General features: G+C 39.2%; 1 protein-coding gene across 18 annotated transcripts in view; it reads left to right on the top strand.

Annotated features, from left to right (window-relative positions):
* CACNA1D (calcium voltage-gated channel subunit alpha1 D) overlaps window positions 1–17,856 on the top strand; it is a 207,148-nt gene that overhangs the window by 180,488 nt on the left and 8,804 nt on the right. For 16 of the 18 annotated variants that reach the window (XM_038149611.1, XM_038149600.1, XM_038149609.1 and 13 more), the window contains 5 exons: window positions 329–430; window positions 5,287–5,417; window positions 14,833–14,949; window positions 16,457–16,821; window positions 17,116–17,142. In XM_038149611.1, coding sequence (XP_038005539.1) covers window positions 329–430; window positions 5,287–5,417; window positions 14,833–14,949; window positions 16,457–16,821; window positions 17,116–17,142 — 742 coding nt within the window. The remainder of the gene's footprint in view (window positions 1–328; window positions 431–5,286; window positions 5,418–14,832; window positions 14,950–16,456; window positions 16,822–17,115; window positions 17,143–17,856) is intronic. The other 2 variants (XM_038149601.1, XM_038149610.1) reach the window with 1 other exon arrangement.

Here is a 17,856-nt window from a genome sequence, read left to right as displayed (position 1 = left end):
TTCAAGGAAGAAGTGGCTTGTAAAGAGAAAGCGATCACTTTCTGGACAATTTAAGCAGAAGGAGTGACAGAGTGAGGCCAAGGTCTGGAAGTCACCTTTGATCTCTGCACTGCTCCAGAGCTGGATTTGAAAGCACCAGGAATTTTCTGTCTTATGCCCTTTCTCTCTTTAGTTGTGGCATTGTCTGCTACATCACAGAGAATGGGCTTGCCCCAAAGGATCTCTATCACAGTCTTTAATTGTATACAGCTAATTAATATCCAAAGGATCATTCACTGCAGCTGATAACCATAATTGCCATCCTCTGTTTTGCCATTCCTTGCCACAGGTAACCTGGAGCAAGCCAACGAAGAACTTAGAGCAGTCATAAAGAAAATATGGAAGAAAACGAGCATGAAATTGCTTGACCAAGTTGTCCCTCCCGCTGGCGGTCAGTCTGATAAACTCTGCCGTGTGCTGCTCTCTGTGCACCTTGGTCTTTCTAGAGTGTCGGGAACCATAGGAATAAAACTGATAAATTTTGCAATTATAGTGGGATTTAAGGACAACAAAAAATAGCAAAATAAATATTGAGACAATGATATCCTATTGCAATAGACAATATAGAGAGGACTGATAAGTGAAGCTTGGATCAAAATGAGAGAGAGAGGAAAATGTTATGCTTATTTTCTTGCTTGAAAAAAATACCTTATTAGACCTAAATAGAGCCTTGATTTCAAATCATTCAGCAAAGTAAACTAGCTTGATTTCAATGCATTGAGCAAAACATCATGTTTTGTACTATGCTACATTATAGCTTATTTGCTTGTATATGTTGAATACTTCTGGGAGGTAAAAAAATAATTGCCAGCTAAAAATTTTTTTGGCTAAATTAATAAAGCAAGAAGCTAAATTATCTCAGTTACACTGGTTTAAACCAGAGCCATTCCACAGATGATGGCAATGGTTCAGATTTATGCTGATAAGACTGAGATATGAATGTGGTCCATTTAAAGAGACATCTGAATTCTAATGGCACCAAACATTTGTGAGAACTACAAGGCACATTTATTAAATGTTCTTACGTGCCATAAAATGACATGTCAATATCTCGCTTTATAAATATATATATATTCTGATATATATATTTAGCCTTTTTTCAATATATACATTTTTATTAATATGCTGTAGTGTAGGTTCAGGTGACTGTTTTTTACTTGCTCTTTCAAGTTTTAAAGGTGCAGGATCTGTCTCACTGTCATTCATGCCCAGGGTATATTTACCCAGACATCCAATCCTCAGATCCAGTGTAATCCCCTGGTGTTTTCTGAAGTTTATTGTACTGTCACAGCTTATGGCAGCTCCCAGGGCTGCTCAGACTCCAGCCCCTGGCCCCAGAAGGGGATGGCCCTGGAAGGGGTTGCTCGGTGCCAGGAGGAGGAGGAGCACTGCCTGCACTGCTCTTGGCATCACCCAGCAGCAGCAGCAGCAGCTCTGTGGCTGGAGGAGCCATCCTCTCAGTGGATAATAGTGGGGATGAAGCCAAAAATCTGGCTAAATTGACTCTGCAAAGGGGAACTGATACTGCACATTTAAAACAACTTTTGTGTTCTACTCTGTTGTTTTTAGCCTTACACCTAAGTGCTTGCATGGCATAGATGAATCGCTTTGTTATTGTTGTAACTCTGTGCTTGAGCTTTTTCTGCAGCCTCTGTTCCTTTCAACTATGAGTCTTTCCGAATATTCTGAAGCAATTCTGTTTTAGGGTGGTGGCATGGAATTAGTGTTGCCTCTTGCCAACTTTATTCCCCTACATTTTTATTGAAATAGAGACGCATGCTTCAGAATAGCGAGCTCTGCCTGCCTAAATCAATCTGACAAAGAACCTGTACAGATTACATTCCTGGAACTAATCTTACCTAGAGATTCACTCTTAACTTCAGCTTCATTTCATTGCTGAGTATAAGCTGTGTATTTATTTTCAGCTATACTAAAATTCATTGCTAAATGTTCATTCTGCAAATGTAGCTCTTCAGTGTAGCTGAAAGGCTGAAAACCTGGATGTGCTCAATTGGTAGGAAATAGGATGGCTTTGGCAACCCAGTACAAGTAGGAATGTGTTGGGAATTCCTGCAGATTTATGAGTTTTCAATTCCAGTTTACTTTGTTCCAGTTTACTTTGTTCCAGACTTCGTTATGATTTACCTGACAATTGAAAACATTGTAAACCACCTAGAAAAAAAGAGGAATACAGCTATTTTACGTTCATAGGCCGTAGGAGTGTAAAATAGCTTAGTGTACAGGAGAAATTAGTTTTGATGTTTAATATTCAATGGAAAATTGTCTATGAATTAACACCAGTGACAGCTGTTAATAACAATTTCCCGAGAGATGGAAAATTCTCTTCAATATGAATCAAAAAGCCATTCAAATTCAATATGTTAAAATGACTCACACTTAAAATTACGGAGAGATGCAGTTTATAGTAGTTTGCTCCAGTATTACTTGTGCTGAAATTACTGAATGCTGCGTCCTTTGTGTGTCATGGCCATGTCTCCAGAACACTTATTTGCAGAGCAGAATGAAAATAATCCATACAGCAGTTCCCCCCCCCACCCTTGGATTATAAATAGATGCACTGGAGATAAACACTTAATTCTTAGTTCTGATAAAATAACTTTTATATTATAACTCAGTGAGACTGTTAATAGTTAGCAACACATTTTCAGTACAGAAAGGTGAAACTGCTTTGCAAAAACATAGAATGTCAGTCAAATGGTTGATGAATGAATGAGACTAGGGACTAAGAGAAATACATAAAAGTCACTAAGGACTCACCTATATTCTCTAAACTTCCCAGTCTCCACCTGCAAATCCATTTAATGCTTCCTAGTACCTTTTGCCTCCTCCAAGTGCTTCCTTTCTAAATGATTGCTACTGCTGTCATTAGTTGTAATTAGTGATTTGTCTGTTCTGTGGTCAGTTATGCTTAGCTGCCTTCCTGTAGCTGTCTGTATCTGCCTATGTGTGTGTGAGACTCAGAAAAGAGAGTCAAGGATGGCTCCCCTTGGCCAGGCAGCAGCTCCTGTGTGCTGGTGTCTGCAGTACACCTGGCTGTGCCTGTGACATGTCCCCACCGTGGGGACACAGACAGCCTTGGGCACAGTCCAGCAAACTGGCAGTGCATTTATTTGATGGGCTTGTGAACAATTGGTGCATGTCCAGAGTGATCAGTGAGGGCCCTTCATTTCTGCATCCTGGTGTTTCACAGGTGTTGTCATCTCAGGCACAGTCAGTGGTGGGGCAGAGTCGCAGCCTGACGTGGGACACGCCGAGTGCCACCCACAGCAGTGTTTGTGATATCCAGTCTGTCACTTCCGTGTGCTTGTTCTTCCCGGGAGCCATTTGCTAACTCACTTCCTTAAAAGTTCTGTTCAAGTACTTGGAATGAAATAGGATGAAGGATGGGGAAAGGCTTATCTGGGGAGTTAAACCAGAGCTGTGCTGCAGCTCAGTGGATTTGTCTACACTAGGGAAGGCAAGTTTACATTACATTCTGTGGAAGCAATCTCATCCTAGTGCAATGCACCATTAGTCTCCTGAAGAGCTGCAGAGGAAGATTACAGGTGAACAAAGGTGATCAAAGCAAATGTTCACAAAAAGTTTATTAATGAGATACATGGAGTCATTGAAAAAGGTTTTTATTGCTGAGATGGAATCCATAGACTGGTGAACTTTTCTTGTGAGGTGTTTCTGATGTTTCCTGCTAGTTCCTCCTTTCCTGGCAGGAACTGGGGGGCTCTGAACCTTGAGGGGTTGTCAGAGTTTGGCAGAGCAGGCTCTTTAATATGCTAAGATATTTCCTGCAACAGACTGGTCTCCCAACCAGTATCTTTTGATTTTTGTTATAACTATTTTTGGTTTGATATATTTAAATACAAACTGCTGAGAGAAGACATTCTGGGTGCATTTTCACTGTAGTTAAAGCCTGTTGTGCTTTCTCACATGCATACAGCCCATTTCAGACATTATAGTGAGAGGAGCTGATTTTGCATGGTAGAGGTTTCATTTTGAGATAAATTTTATCAGAGAGGTAAAAATAGGTTTAAAAAGTATTGTCCATGGAATGGATTCCCCCCCCTCTTTGATGAGAGCAAGTCACTAAAAGAAGAAAGTCAATTTAAATTACAAAAAGCAGTCATTACAGGTAAAAATAGTGCTACAAAAGCTATCCTTAGTGAGATGCATTGGCACATGTTATTGATAAGACACATGGACACTTTATTTTAATCACATGTTTAAAAAAAGCCCTTATTTTCTAACAGAGGTGTGTTAAAATGTGTCTGGGCTTGTTAGATTTTCATGCTCAGTCAAGTTATGACTGGACAGAAAATCAGTTGATGCCTAAATCCCTAAACCACACCAGCCCCTCTTTATGTGCTGCAGGAGCCAAAAATCCTGTTGCCAAAATCTACATCTGGATACTGAAAAACTTGGGGAGATTGAACAGTACAGCAGGAAGGGAAATGGAACTTCATGTCAGATAACTCTAGAGAAAAATATGTGTGACAACAAAAGCAATGTTTTTGAATAGAAAACTATTTCTAGTTTTCTGGCAAGCGTTAGTCACTGAGAGACTTGCCCAGCTGAATGATTCAGTGGACTCGTGAGCAGCCCCATTCATTCTCAACCTGCTATGAACCAGGAGATTTTGGTGTCCTCACAAGGCACCTGCCCTTGGAAACTTTCAAATTTGGATTTTGTTCACAGCAGTGACTCTGTAAAAGTGCTACAATTTAGTGCCCTGGCTGTTTGCCTGTTGTTTGAACTGTACAAAATTCACTGATGGAAGTTATTTCCATTCCTTTCAGCATTACAGAACTGACACAATACATACACTGACAAGCAAATTTGGTTCAGCCAGGACAAAAAAGGGCAGAGTCACTCTTATGAACATCAATGTATGTCAGATATAGTAGATTTTATTAAATCTGTTTACTCTAAGTAACTAAAGCCAGTACTTCAGCTTCTATGTATATACAAACATGTTTATGGTTTCAGTAGAAACTTAGAAGTACACAAGTCTTGGTACAGTATTGAATTTTCTCTTTTATTAGGATGAGTTCACTTAATTGACTGAACCAAAGCTGCTTGCTGAAACATTGCTTTTGGGCCCCTGACAGGCTCCATTGTTGGAAGCATAGTACCTGTTGCACCCATCACATTTCCCCCCAAATCAGATGTGAGTGTACAGGCTATTGATAAATGTGCTGACTTGGGAGAGATCTGTCTGGTCTGTTCATTTAGATGATGAGGTAACCGTGGGGAAGTTCTATGCCACCTTCCTGATACAGGACTACTTTAGGAAATTCAAGAAACGCAAAGAACAAGGACTGGTGGGGAAATATCCTGCGAAGAACACCACGATTGCTCTGCAGGTGATTTTTTCATGTTTTTAACTAACCACTTTGTGAGCTTACTTGAAATAGCAGGTAGATGAATATTGATGATTGTGCAGTGCTGCCAGGAATTTTATTTAGCTGGGACACTTTTGGCCCCTATTCATCAGAAAAGTAAAAGCTAATCCTGCTGTTCTGTCTATAATAAGGTAAGTGCAAAAACTTATTCTCTATGGATTACTCAAACAGTAGCAATAGTTATGAAATTTCTTAGCAAGTCTAGCAGATAAAATCCAGTCTGAATTTGCTGATTGCATAATGGATAAATAAAGCTCTGAGCTATCATTTATGTTTTTGGTTTTGCTTTAACTGTTTGATTTCTTGTGTACCTGAAATGCTACAAGCCAATTCTCCGGGAACTTCCTACTGTGCATTACCTCATAGTAAATAGGTTTATATACAGTATCATTTTTCCTAATTCTCATTTTTCTTTTTCTTTTCCACTTATGATATGGTGAAATATCTTCCTATTTTTCATTTGCAAATTCTGAATTTTTCATCCATGAATTTATATCATAGGAAGGATTAACATACTGCATTAATGTCACACACTTCTATCTCTTAAAACAAGCTATCACATGGAAACAAGGACAATAGATTTGGCCCTCTGTCTCTCAACAGGCCTGCAGCAAGCAGTCCATAGAGTACATGTGATCTAAAGAGCAAATTCTGACAACTTCTTTCCACTGGTACCTTTGTAGAATGAACTTTGATACAGGCAAATGGAAAGCTGTTCTCAAATAATTCCAGACATCATACACTGCACCATTTTTATTGGATTGGGACTTCATGAATTGATTAGCAGTTTGCTACAAGCTATAAATGTATTTGTTTCTGATAGTTTTTTATTCTGATGCCAAAATTTAGGACTGTTTTGAAAATCCCTTTCTAAACGAGGAGAACTGTGTTAACTTGATTCAGATACTGTTTGTTAAAACCCTGTTGGTTTGTACTGCAGTTTAGCAAAATGATCTTTGCTGTGTTAAGTGAGTAATGTTTTCATTCCCATTTCCTAAGAAAGCCTCTGCTGGCAGCTCTGATTCTGTGCTCCAGATCACCACAAGTGTAAGAGATGCAGCAAGCAGGGGAAGATTCACCACATCCTTGCTCTGTGTTTGCACCCACAGGGCTTGCCAGGGATGTATGAACTGGATTTGCATACAGGAAAAAAGAGAAAATGATTGGCAATGGAACTGATAAAAAGGCTGTAAACAGCTGAGAGGGCAGTGAAAGATGTTGGATTTTTAGGCAGGACTTTTCAGACTTTATTGCAGAAGCATTTGAGCATAAGGAGGTCGAAGTTGGTTTTGAGGCTCAGTATTGCAGGTTTCCACTTGTGTTTTTGAAGTTGCACACATAACAATGTAGAGAGAACCACTGAGTTCTCAAATGTGAGTGTGCTCTCTTGTTTATTATCAGGCTCTGCTTCTTTTCAATGACTGAGAGCAAGATGGAACTGGAAGGACTCAGCTCTTCCTCTCTCATTAGACAAATATTTTTCAATTTAAAAAATGACCATGAATCGCTACTAGAAATCTGCAAAGACCTGTGGGATTTGAGACATGGAACGTTTTTTCTGGTTAAAACAATGGTATTACAGTGACCCAGGCCAGTAGATGGGAAGATTATTGCTTCCTTTTTTCTCATCTTCCTCTTTTCCGCTTTTGTCTTTGTAACAAATCAGAAGGAACTCGATTGACCAAATAAAAATGAAAATACTGTTTCAAAGAGACCTGAAACCTGTGGTTGGAAATAAAAGCCCCGTCCAGCACATAAATGAATAATACAATTTTAAACTGGAGGCTGCAGCATGTCAAATTCAAAGTCATAATGCTGTGTTTGTTAGAATAATTATTTATATGAGGCTAGAGCTTTAAAACAGAGCTGGATATCGTGCTGCAAAATCCTTAAGCAAACCAGCAGATAAAAACAATGTAACCTGCTCCAATTTGTGTCAAAAGCCTTATGAGCCATAAATGCTCTTGTACTTTTGCTGATATCTGTGACTTTCTCTTGGGGTGAATGAACTGGTTAATTAGTGAAGAACATGGTTCTTAAGAATCTAATAAACCCTGCAGTTCCTGCATTATCTAGCCTGTCTTTCCTTATCTCCTATCTCTTGCAAGAGAGGAAGAAAAAAACCTGCTATTCTCTTCAGCTATTCACAGTCCCTTCCTAACCTTTGAGTGAAGCAAGAGGTGAGTTACAGTTTTATAATCCTGCTGATTCCTACACTTGGCCATGTCATACTTTGCTGCCCTCAGAGAGTAAACAGCTCCTGTGAGAAGAAGGCTCCTGGTGACAGAGCCCATTGTGTTTTAATTCAAAGGGCAAGTGCTGGGGAAAACATTAATGGATGTTGCCATTTTCCCTGTTTTATGAGACTGAAACAACCTTTTTTAAAACACAGATAATTTCTTTGCTCTCTTATTCCTCATGCTCAGGAGGCTGGATTTTTTACAAGAATTTCGTTGAGTACTTTTGAAGATACTGAAGGGAAAGCCTGTAACTGTCAAATGGCCTAAGGTCCTGTTTTTCCAAGAGGATTACACTTTTGGGTTTTTTTAACTACTTCTTTAGTTGTAATCTAGGATATTAAATTGGATGCCTTGCTTTTAGCTAAAACTTTTAAAAACACGTGCTTCTTATGCTGCTGTCTCTGATAGAATGACTTTTATGAACATAGGCAGAAAAGTGATGCAGTATAAGAACTTTTACATGCAAGATAAAAAGGGTTTTTAGGACTGCAAAAGAGAATCTCCACAATATTGGAACTAGAGTTCAAGGTCATAAAAAGTAATGATTTCAGCAAGAAAAGCACTTCCAGAAAAAGTGTAGTATGAAAGACAGGGAGCTATCCACACTGTCTTTAGTTAGCTTAAGAGAATTGCATATCATAGAGTAAAATTCTCTGAGTCTAGAAAGTCCAGTCCGGGTTTCTGGTGGCCTACAGCAGTTGTTTTAATAAGTTCTGTTTCACCAGGTGTGGGAATAAATCTTCCGTTGGATTCCACATTACTTAGCTAAAGATCCAGTCCATGCACTCAGGAAGGCAGAATGACCAAGGAGCATGTGTAAAAATACTGTTCTTAGAAGATATCTTCAGAGACACACAGAACATTTAATTTCAGGGTGATTGAACACTAGAATATACAGAATAGGGGTTTTATGTCATTAAGACTTAGGCATTTTAACACACGGAACTGAAACTTTCATCCTTTGCCTGAGCTTTGTTTGGTTATATGAACCCAAAACGTGTGAGCTGTGTCACAAGAATGTCCCTGGCAGCCAGAACCTCCACCCAATCCAATAAGGAAAGCAGCTTCTTCTGACACTGGATTTGAAATGTGTTTGGTGCAGGAGAAGAAAGAATGGAAGTTTGGGTTGAATTAGAAAATCAGAGCAGAGCTCCCTGCAGAACTGGATTTGCTTGGTGTTTGCCAGAGCATGCAGCAGGCAGGGATTCCTATTCTTACTCCACAGTCACTTCATTCAGGGTGATTTTTATTCTGTAGAGCTCAAGTTTTCCTCCAGGGTGTAGCATTTGCTGTCAGCCTAACCCAGGCTGCTGTTTGGGAACATGTCAGAAGGGAGGCAGCAGCCTGGAAAGTGAAGAGGGGATGATTATCTGCTCATGCTGTTAAGTCAAGGAAGTCTTTCCGCCATGAAGTTTCAAATTCCTCCTCACTCAGAGAAGGACACTTCAGATGAAAACCAGCAGCAGTTTGTTTAAACTTGCATATTGTCACCAAACCCATCTTCAGAGCTGCAGTAACAGCATCCCTTGGAACCCCACAATTTGTCTTCTGCAGACCAAGGGGATTCACACCCTTATGAAGGCCAGGGAACAAGAGGCTCTGAAATGATGGGTGACCAGTTTGAGTCAGCTGTTTTTGCCATTTTTGCGGTGTTACACATGCCCTGAGGTCACCACCAAAAAGGGTTTCTATTGCCTTTTTTTTGCTATTGGCTGATACTTGTGCAGTGACCACAAATATATTTTCTGGGTCAGAAAGGGATGTCTTTGTGTAATGATGGAAACTTGTATTGAGCCAAACAGTGGTCACATTGCTAGTAAAATAGATGTTAAGTGAAGCATGAACAATTTTAATTACTTTCATCTGGCTCAGAGAGGGAATGAACTAATTCTACACTATTTTTCCTATGGAAAACACTTACTGTAACATCTGTATATAGATGTGTTATATATGTAACACATCTATATTTTGTATTTATTTATGTGTAGCCCTCTTTGTTAATACACACAAATAAAAGTTAAAGGTTATTTTCTTTCACATCCCAAGTACATAAAAGCACTGATTTCTTGACCCGAGTCTGATTTTGGAAACATGTTTCTGATTAAATTAATTATGCTTTTTTTCTCTCTGCAAATGTTACAACTGCTATTAACCGTGCAGCAAACGGTGATAGAAAAAGAAAAAAGCCAAACCCTCTGGTAGGTGTCAGCTGAGGGGTTAATTTGTTGCTCAAGTTCCATTTAATTGTGCTCCCATGTTCCTGTGGTGCTCCCAGAAGGGCTCAGCTCTGGCAGCCTGGGCTGGCTGAGCTCTGAGCCTTTGTGCAGCTGCCGCGCTCAGCGCTGGGAGCCGCCTCTGCCGGGATGGAGAGCTCTGGGCACTCAAGGCTTGACTACTATGTCTCTTATGTCCACTGCTATAGTGTAGGTCATTCAGCTATTTTTCTGCATGCTTATTTCCTTTTTAAAGTAGTTCTGTCATTGTATTCTGTTCATACAAGCCTCAGTTTATTTTTATGTTAAAGTGTCAGTGTAGCTCTGAGGTTTTTTACTCTTTGTGGTTTTCTTTGCTCTAAAATAAGCTGATAGTAAAAACATATTCTTTACCTATAAATCTAATGGTTTACAGGAACGTTTTTTAGAGTCATAGGCTTCCAGGATTTTGAAGCTCTGAAAACCTAAGCATTTAGAATTCATGTTTGTGCTTTTTTCCAGTTCTAGTGAGTTTATATAGCAATATACACAAATATACATAATTGTTCTAAAGTCTGTGAAGCAAAGTTTGCCAGTGTCTTCCAGGTCCTGGTACCACTCTAGGACACCTCAAAAGAGGAACCACTGGAAATAGTGTAGGTGATGATGATATTATTTATATAAGGGTAGTGTGCTTGCACTCCTTAAACTAAGCTTAAACTGCATCTATATGTCGGTTGGACCATACCTTAAAATGATTGTGGACTGAATTTAGGTACAGGGAAAACAATTTTTTTGTAGTTCCAGTATTTATAAGCATTTGAGGTTTTTTTTTCTGTAAGTCATGGCTGGAGTCTTGCGTTAGACACAGATTTCTTAGTATAAGACATGTATTTAAAATGGTGTTACCCTTTTATGCATACTGTAGATGTGGGAAGTTGATTTACAATCTGTTTGGCATTTTTTAAAAGCAGTCTTTTCAAAATGTTTACATGTTTAACTTCCTAATGTTTTGATGGTTTGGTGTGAGGTGCCTTTCAATCCTCTTAAGGCATATCTCTAAATAACCTGTCTAGGGGTAGTTATTGGTCATATGATATCTTTTCTCACTGTGGATGAGGAACTCCTACATTTCTGTTATTTCTGCTTTTGAAAACACATCTGTGTCATCTCAATGGTGTGTCAGAAACAGGGGCATCAGTCATTGTCTCTTGAGATGCTATTTAGGACCCAGCACTGGTTTCTCAGTGCCTTGTGCCATCCAGAAAACATTGCAGGTGCTGTTGTGCCTCCAGAGCACAGCTGCACAGAATTACCATGTTCATCTGCAGTCATTGTGGGCATTTATGGGAAAGCCTAATTAAAGACATGCTTGGGTTTCTTATGTAATTATGTTGTTCAGCACTCTATGTGTCACTGCTTTGCTGAGTAACCTTTGGACTGATACTTCTCATCTTTCTTTCACTTACAAGGAAAAAAGATGAAGCAAGGAAGGAATCAAAAATTAAATTTTGGATAAACCATGTGTCTAAACAAGAAATAGCTTCTTTTGCAAACTTCTAGTGAAATCTGTAGAGCAGAGTTAGAGCCATGCTCAAGGACTGTGAGGAAGCAATCCCTCTATAACACTCAAATTTGATTTTTTGTAAAAAGTCATTATCACATGATGCTTCAGGGATGTGGCACATCTCGAATCTCTGTATGTAATAAAATCTTATGAAGTTCTGTGTAGGGTAATAATCACCTCCTAAGAACTTTAGCAGTCCTAGTGAAAAAGAAACAAGCACACCTCTGGCAAGGGTAGACAATTCACTATCCAGGCTCTTTTTTTTGAAAAGCCCCATCTGCTCAGCTTTTGGTTTTTTTTTCTCTGATTTAAATGTAGCAGTTTTTAGAACCTCACAAGTGGAGGGCAGGGAGTGCTGCCATTGTGTGTTCCATTGTCACCAGGGCTCTTGCTAGGTAGACTAAAATGTGCAATATTATGTAGGGAATGTGTATCTGAAGGACACTTCTTCCCTGTAAACCAAAGAAGAGCTGTGGGAAAAGGTTGGTTTGATATTTGTGTGCACTCTTTTGTTTTAGAGCTCTTTGGTTTTGAAGTGCTTGAATGTAAAGTCAAATGTTTGATCAGTCTGTGCTGCCTCAGTCTTTGCAGAAGACATTAGGTGTTCATTAAGGTTCAAAGAAGGGATTTTCCTACTGACATAAAAGTACCAATTCCTGGGTTTTTATGCCAGTCCCACTTCAGCCGACTGATCTAATGAAGAATTGTCCTTTCAGTGAGAGATCAGCATGAGCATTTGTATCATTATGTGGTGCTCCCCATAAAATGTTTCTTAGATTACTTATGATGCTGTTGGATTGCACCAGGTGAAATGAGACAGTAAGTGGGTGTAGTAATTTTAAGGAGAGAGTTCACAAAATTGTTGTAGGTCATTCATTAGAGCAAATAAACGGAGGAATATTTCAATTCTGTAGACTGGTGTTGCTTGAGAGCTTCAGTGCTAGCTGTGAGTGAAAAAATCTGCTGGGTTTAGTGAAATAAACATAAACCTTTGCATATGGTGATCCAGGTTTTCTTCCAATGCTGACTGTGTGAATGCAAGAGGTCTGTTACTTGGAAATGAGTGTTACTAGAGAGAGATGAGATGAGATGATAAAGGCTGCCTGCTTTCTCTGGAGTAAAGGAGGGGTAATTCACCAAGAAGTAAGCCAGAAGGCAGTTGGAAATGTAATCAAAATTAAATTACTATTCAGTGTGTTGCTGTCAAGCACGTGGCTTTTCTCAGCTTCCAGGCATATATTTGTGGGGCTTTGTCACAATTTGGCAGACAGGAGTATGAGCTGGTAGATTTTGTCAGAGTTAAATTTTGCCTGGTGCTGCTCTCTGACAGCGCTGTGTTCACAGAAGGGCTCAGCTCAAAGGCAACCTGGGCTGGCAGAAAACTCAGAGCTTTTGTGCAGTGGTAGAGCAGCACACTCAGCCAGAGTTGAGAGATGGGCTCCTCCAGCATGAATAACTCTGGACAATCAAGACTTTGCTGTGTCTCTTATTATGTGAATCTTACTGTGATGTGTTCAGTGCTGTAGTATAGTTCTATTCAGGTATTTTTCTGGATGCTAATTACCTTATTTTAGCAAATTTGTATTCTGTTCATACTAAGCTAGGTTTATTTTTATGTTAAAGTGCCAGTTGAGGTTTTTTTCTTTTTGGTTCCCTTTGCTCTAAAGTCAGCAGGTGAGTGTGAAACGCAAGTGGCTCTTCTAGCTAATAGTCAAATAACCAAAATGTAATAGCAGTCCTCTAGTAAATAAGTGCTGCATTTTCTCTGCTAAATCAATAGAAGCCTCTGGTCTTCCACTTGAATAGGTGTACCTTAAAGTGTTAATTCTGCTTTCCTTAAGCACCTTGCAAAATGATGACATTAGCAACCTTGCTGAGGTTCTGACTATGCAATTAGCATAAGAAGTGGGAGAAAGCACAATGTATTCATGAAATGAGCATTGTATATTAACTCACTAGTAAATGAGTTTTAGAGCCTTGTTCAATTACAGCATAACTCTCAAAGTTCATCCCTGAGGAAGAAAACTGAATTGCCAAATAGATGTGGATAATATGATTAGTCAGGCACCTTTTCAGGAAGGGAAATACTGGAGTGAGTGAAACCTGAAGTGGAGCATGTAGTAAATCTACACCGTTGAGGTTCAAAGCTTTTTGGTTCATCCCTTTCCAGGTTCTGATTGCCCACACTGCATAGATGCCATTTTTCTCCTCAGCAAAGCAGCTGTTTCTGTTTTGAGCAGTTCTGAGTGTGCTCCTGGGAGTGTGTGTGGAAACACCATGAGTGAGACCGAGCCATGTCTGGGGTCCTCCAGGGTCTGTCAGCTCATTCTGTAGCTCTGAAACACAAAATTCTCTACACATCCTCGTGCTACCCCAGGGCTAGTCACATGCAATGTCAGCGTTGTGCTGGGACAGCCCTCACATCTCCTTCAAAAATGCTAAAAAAGAATAAATCAGGTTGTTAGATTATAACCAAAAATTGAGCCAAGTGCTGTACAGGATTTTTAGAAGTGTGTAAGTATAGTGGTAGTAAAGGGTTAAACACACACTTCTTGGATTTTTCTGAACCTGAGGAGATAAAAGAAGTTGCTGGGAAGAACGAGATTGTGATTCTTGCTTGGGATCATAACAGACAGAGTTAAATCAGGAAGAATGTCTCCTCTTTGAAGTAAGGCCTGCACAAAGCACTGAGCTCTTTGTCTGGGGTATGAGCTCTTTCCTCCCTGATGTGCAGGTCTGTCCTGGACAGTGTCAGCTTTATCCCTTTTCCTAAATGTTGCTTGTGGTAGCAAACTTGAGAGGAATATGAACTGGTGTACACCGAGTCTCCACTGCTGTAACTCAACGGTTCTCTATCCTAAATTAAAGCTTTAAACCAAATATCTGCAAATCACAGTGCAGTGCAGATGAGCTGGAATTATTTCACTGCTTTCTTTTCCATCTGAGCTCTGCTAAAATTGCTGTTGCTATAGCAAAAATCTCCTTGTGTTTCCTTTGTTGACACAGGCTGCAAACATGTTTTGAACATTAAATATACATCTCATTGAAATGCATTTTATTATAGTTCTTGCTGATTACTTACACTTTTTAATAAGATTAATTTTTCCTCTATAGGGGTCCATAAATATCAGTGGTGTTTTAGTCAGTATCTACACTGTGATAATAAAGACATTATCACCTCAGTACCACCAGGGTGGTACTGAAATATATAAACTTTTTATTAATAACAGTAAAGGAACTTACAGCAGAATACATCCTCTGTGGATGTCAGGATACAACAACTGTTAATTGTCCTTTAAAATAATATTAACACCAGTAATTAAAGAACAAAAAAGAATTTTCATTCCTAATGTATTATGGTGTTGTCATTGATTTAGGCAGGACTAAGGACACTTCATGATATTGGCCCAGAAATACGCCGAGCTATATCCTGTGACTTGCAAGATGATGAACCAGAGGAAAACAATCCAGAGGAGGAGGAAGATGTTTATAAAGTAATGTCAGAACACAACCATGTGAATTGTTTTTTGTATAATATGAGAGTAAAGAATGACCTTGTCCTTGAATATGAAATAACATAGTAATACTTTTAAACCTCTCAAATAAGAAAATATAAATATTCTATAAATAAGTATATTTTATGTATAAATCTGTAAAAATGGTACTATCAGGACACTTGCATTTCTTCATAAATTTAGGAAGCAGTTCCTGCAGGGTGGTTCTCCTGCCCCTAATTCCTTTTCATTAATACTTATTTTTTCTTAAGCAAATCTTATCAAAAGGTATGAACCTTACCATCTCAAATTTTGATAGTGACAAGGTTGAAACTTGTTTTAACCCCTGTGCTGGTAGATAGGAAGAAGAGAATGAAAGTCTATGCAAGAAAACCACAACAGACATGGAGCTGCATATTTAAAAATGAATGCATGGGGTTACATAGAGGTCAACTAAATAAAATGCCATTTCTAATCCCATGAAGAGATAGCAACAAGAATCAATCAGAAAAAATATTAGGTTTCCTCTTCATGCTTTTTAGTCCTAAATGGTGAACATGTAAATTTGGTGTTATAATCAGAGGCAGTCTGCAAACCATTTGTCAGCCAGCAAGAAAACTTATTTTTTCCCAAGCATTTCAGAAGAAGCAGATGTAAAATCATGCTTCTGCAGGAATTGCAGCAGAAGCCCCATAGCTTGCTACTGTCCTTTGCAAAGAGGAGGATGTGGCACTGGAGACAGTGCCTCAGCTGCCATCAGTAGATGCATTTCTCTGCCAACCATCATTACCTCCTGTCTTCTCTAGATTGAGCTGCAACTCAGACTGCTGTCATCCAGGACCCACACCTGGCTAGACAGGGAGGCTCCCTAACCTGGGTCAGGTGTCCAAGAGAGCTGCATGTCATAGTCATACCTTAGCACCTCATCCTCTCTTTCACCATCCATCACACTCCCAGGGCTGATAAACAGAAACTCTTTCTTGTACCTCTGCGAGAAGAAAGAATGGAAGCACTGGAGCTGAATGTTCCCTACCTGGGATTTGCTTGCAAGCTGTTGCATGGCACTCCATCCTGTCTGAGTGACGCCTGCTGCAAACCCCTGCCCCGGGAGAGCAGCACAGAACTCCACTAAGGCCTTCCCAAAAATTAAGCAAACTTCTCCTTCTGAGGAAGCTGGTGCATGTTCATTTATGGGAATCTAGGTTTCTCCTGCGTAATAAAATGTGGAGAAAGCTGGATATGTCACTTTTACTTGGGTGGAAAAGAATAATGATCACAGCATACTGTTGATTTGACTCTGAAATACTATATTGTCATCACCACAATCACATCTCTATCACTTCAGGAGATCCCATCTGAAGCATCATAAAATTAGAAAGAAAAATCACAGGTTACTTGAATTGCTACTTTTCTATGCATGTAGGAGAGAAGAGTAAGTTGTCACTGTCAAGAGTATGTTCTCTTAAGGTATCTGATGTAATTTTTTCTTTCTCTTCCCCTGAAACAGAGGAATGGTGCCCTCTTTGGCAACCACATAAACCACATTAGCAGTGACAGACGAGATTCATTTCAGCAAATCAACACCACACACCGTCCCTTACACGTCCAGCGGCCTTCAATTCCCTCTGCAAGTGATCCTGAGAAAAACATGTATCATCAGGCAGGAAACTCTGTGTACCACAACCACCACAATCACAACTCGGTAGGAAAGCACGTTCCTAACTCAACAAATGCCAATCTCAATAATGCCAACGTGTCCAAAGTCCATGGAAAACACACAAGTTTTGGGAATCGCGAGCACAGATCAGAGAACGGTTACCGTTCACACTCCAGGACTGACCATGAGAAACGAAGAAGGCCAAGCAGTAGGAGGTAAACTTAAATATGTATTTGTTTTTAAATAAATTTATGAATATACTATAGGAAACTTAAGCGAAGTGAAATGAATTTGAATCTTCGTTTCTGTTGCCTACTGATGTATGAGCTATATTTAAAATGTAGCTCTGATGAATGGGAAATGCATAAAGCTTTACTGGGGTTTGAAAGTAGCAGTTTTCTTTAGAGTTAAATCATTAGTTACAGCACAGATATTGTAATCACCAAATAATTTCTCTAAATGACTTGTTCTTAAAATATTTTTCTCATTTTTGTGGCCTACCTGGATAGAACACGCTACTATGAAACATATATTAGGTGAGTTGATATTGTTCTGACATAATTGAAGAGGACAGGGAGTTTTTCTTATTTTTTTTTTCTTCTCCTTTCCTATTTATTTTCTAAATTAACTGTACAACAATGCATATGCTCGGTAACTAAAGTGACAATTTTTAAGTCTAATTTTTTACTGCCTGTTCTGAAAGGACAAACTTTTGGTAAAGTTCAAAATTATTCAAGCCCTTTTGAAAGTCCAGGCAGGTTTCTGCAGTTTTCAACAGGCTAAAGATCACACCTGACTGTAGCCCTTGTTAAAAAGAGACCAAGACTGGAAAAACCACCGGTGTTAGCTTGGATAAATGTTAATGCGTACAGTTCCTTCTATAGGGAACCCAAAATCTTTCCTGGTCTTCTATCTGAATATTTTCTAAGGCACTTTTAAAAATATAAGATCTATTGTTTTAATTGAAGTGCATTGCTAAATGGATGCTCAGTGGTGGTTTTAATGTCTCGGTTTGCATACCCGTTTCAGATTTTTTGAATCCCTCAGCCAGAACTTGTTAATATTTGAGCCATTTGGCAAACTTCAGGCATTGGAGAGAGGCTGTGTTTTTCCAAATGACAATATATATCATATAAAAATGTCTTGAATGTATTTGATTTCACTGAGCATCCTTTTATTATTTTTCTGTTGTACCACAAGGAAACAAAGGAAGACCATCTGTAAGAAACAGATACATCATTCGTGTTCTG

The sequence above is a fragment of the Motacilla alba genome, chromosome 12 (assembly GCF_015832195.1).
Source record: "Motacilla alba alba isolate MOTALB_02 chromosome 12, Motacilla_alba_V1.0_pri, whole genome shotgun sequence".
Taxonomy (NCBI): domain Eukaryota; kingdom Metazoa; phylum Chordata; class Aves; order Passeriformes; family Motacillidae; genus Motacilla; species Motacilla alba.
This window is presented reverse-complemented; position numbering and strand designations above follow the sequence as displayed.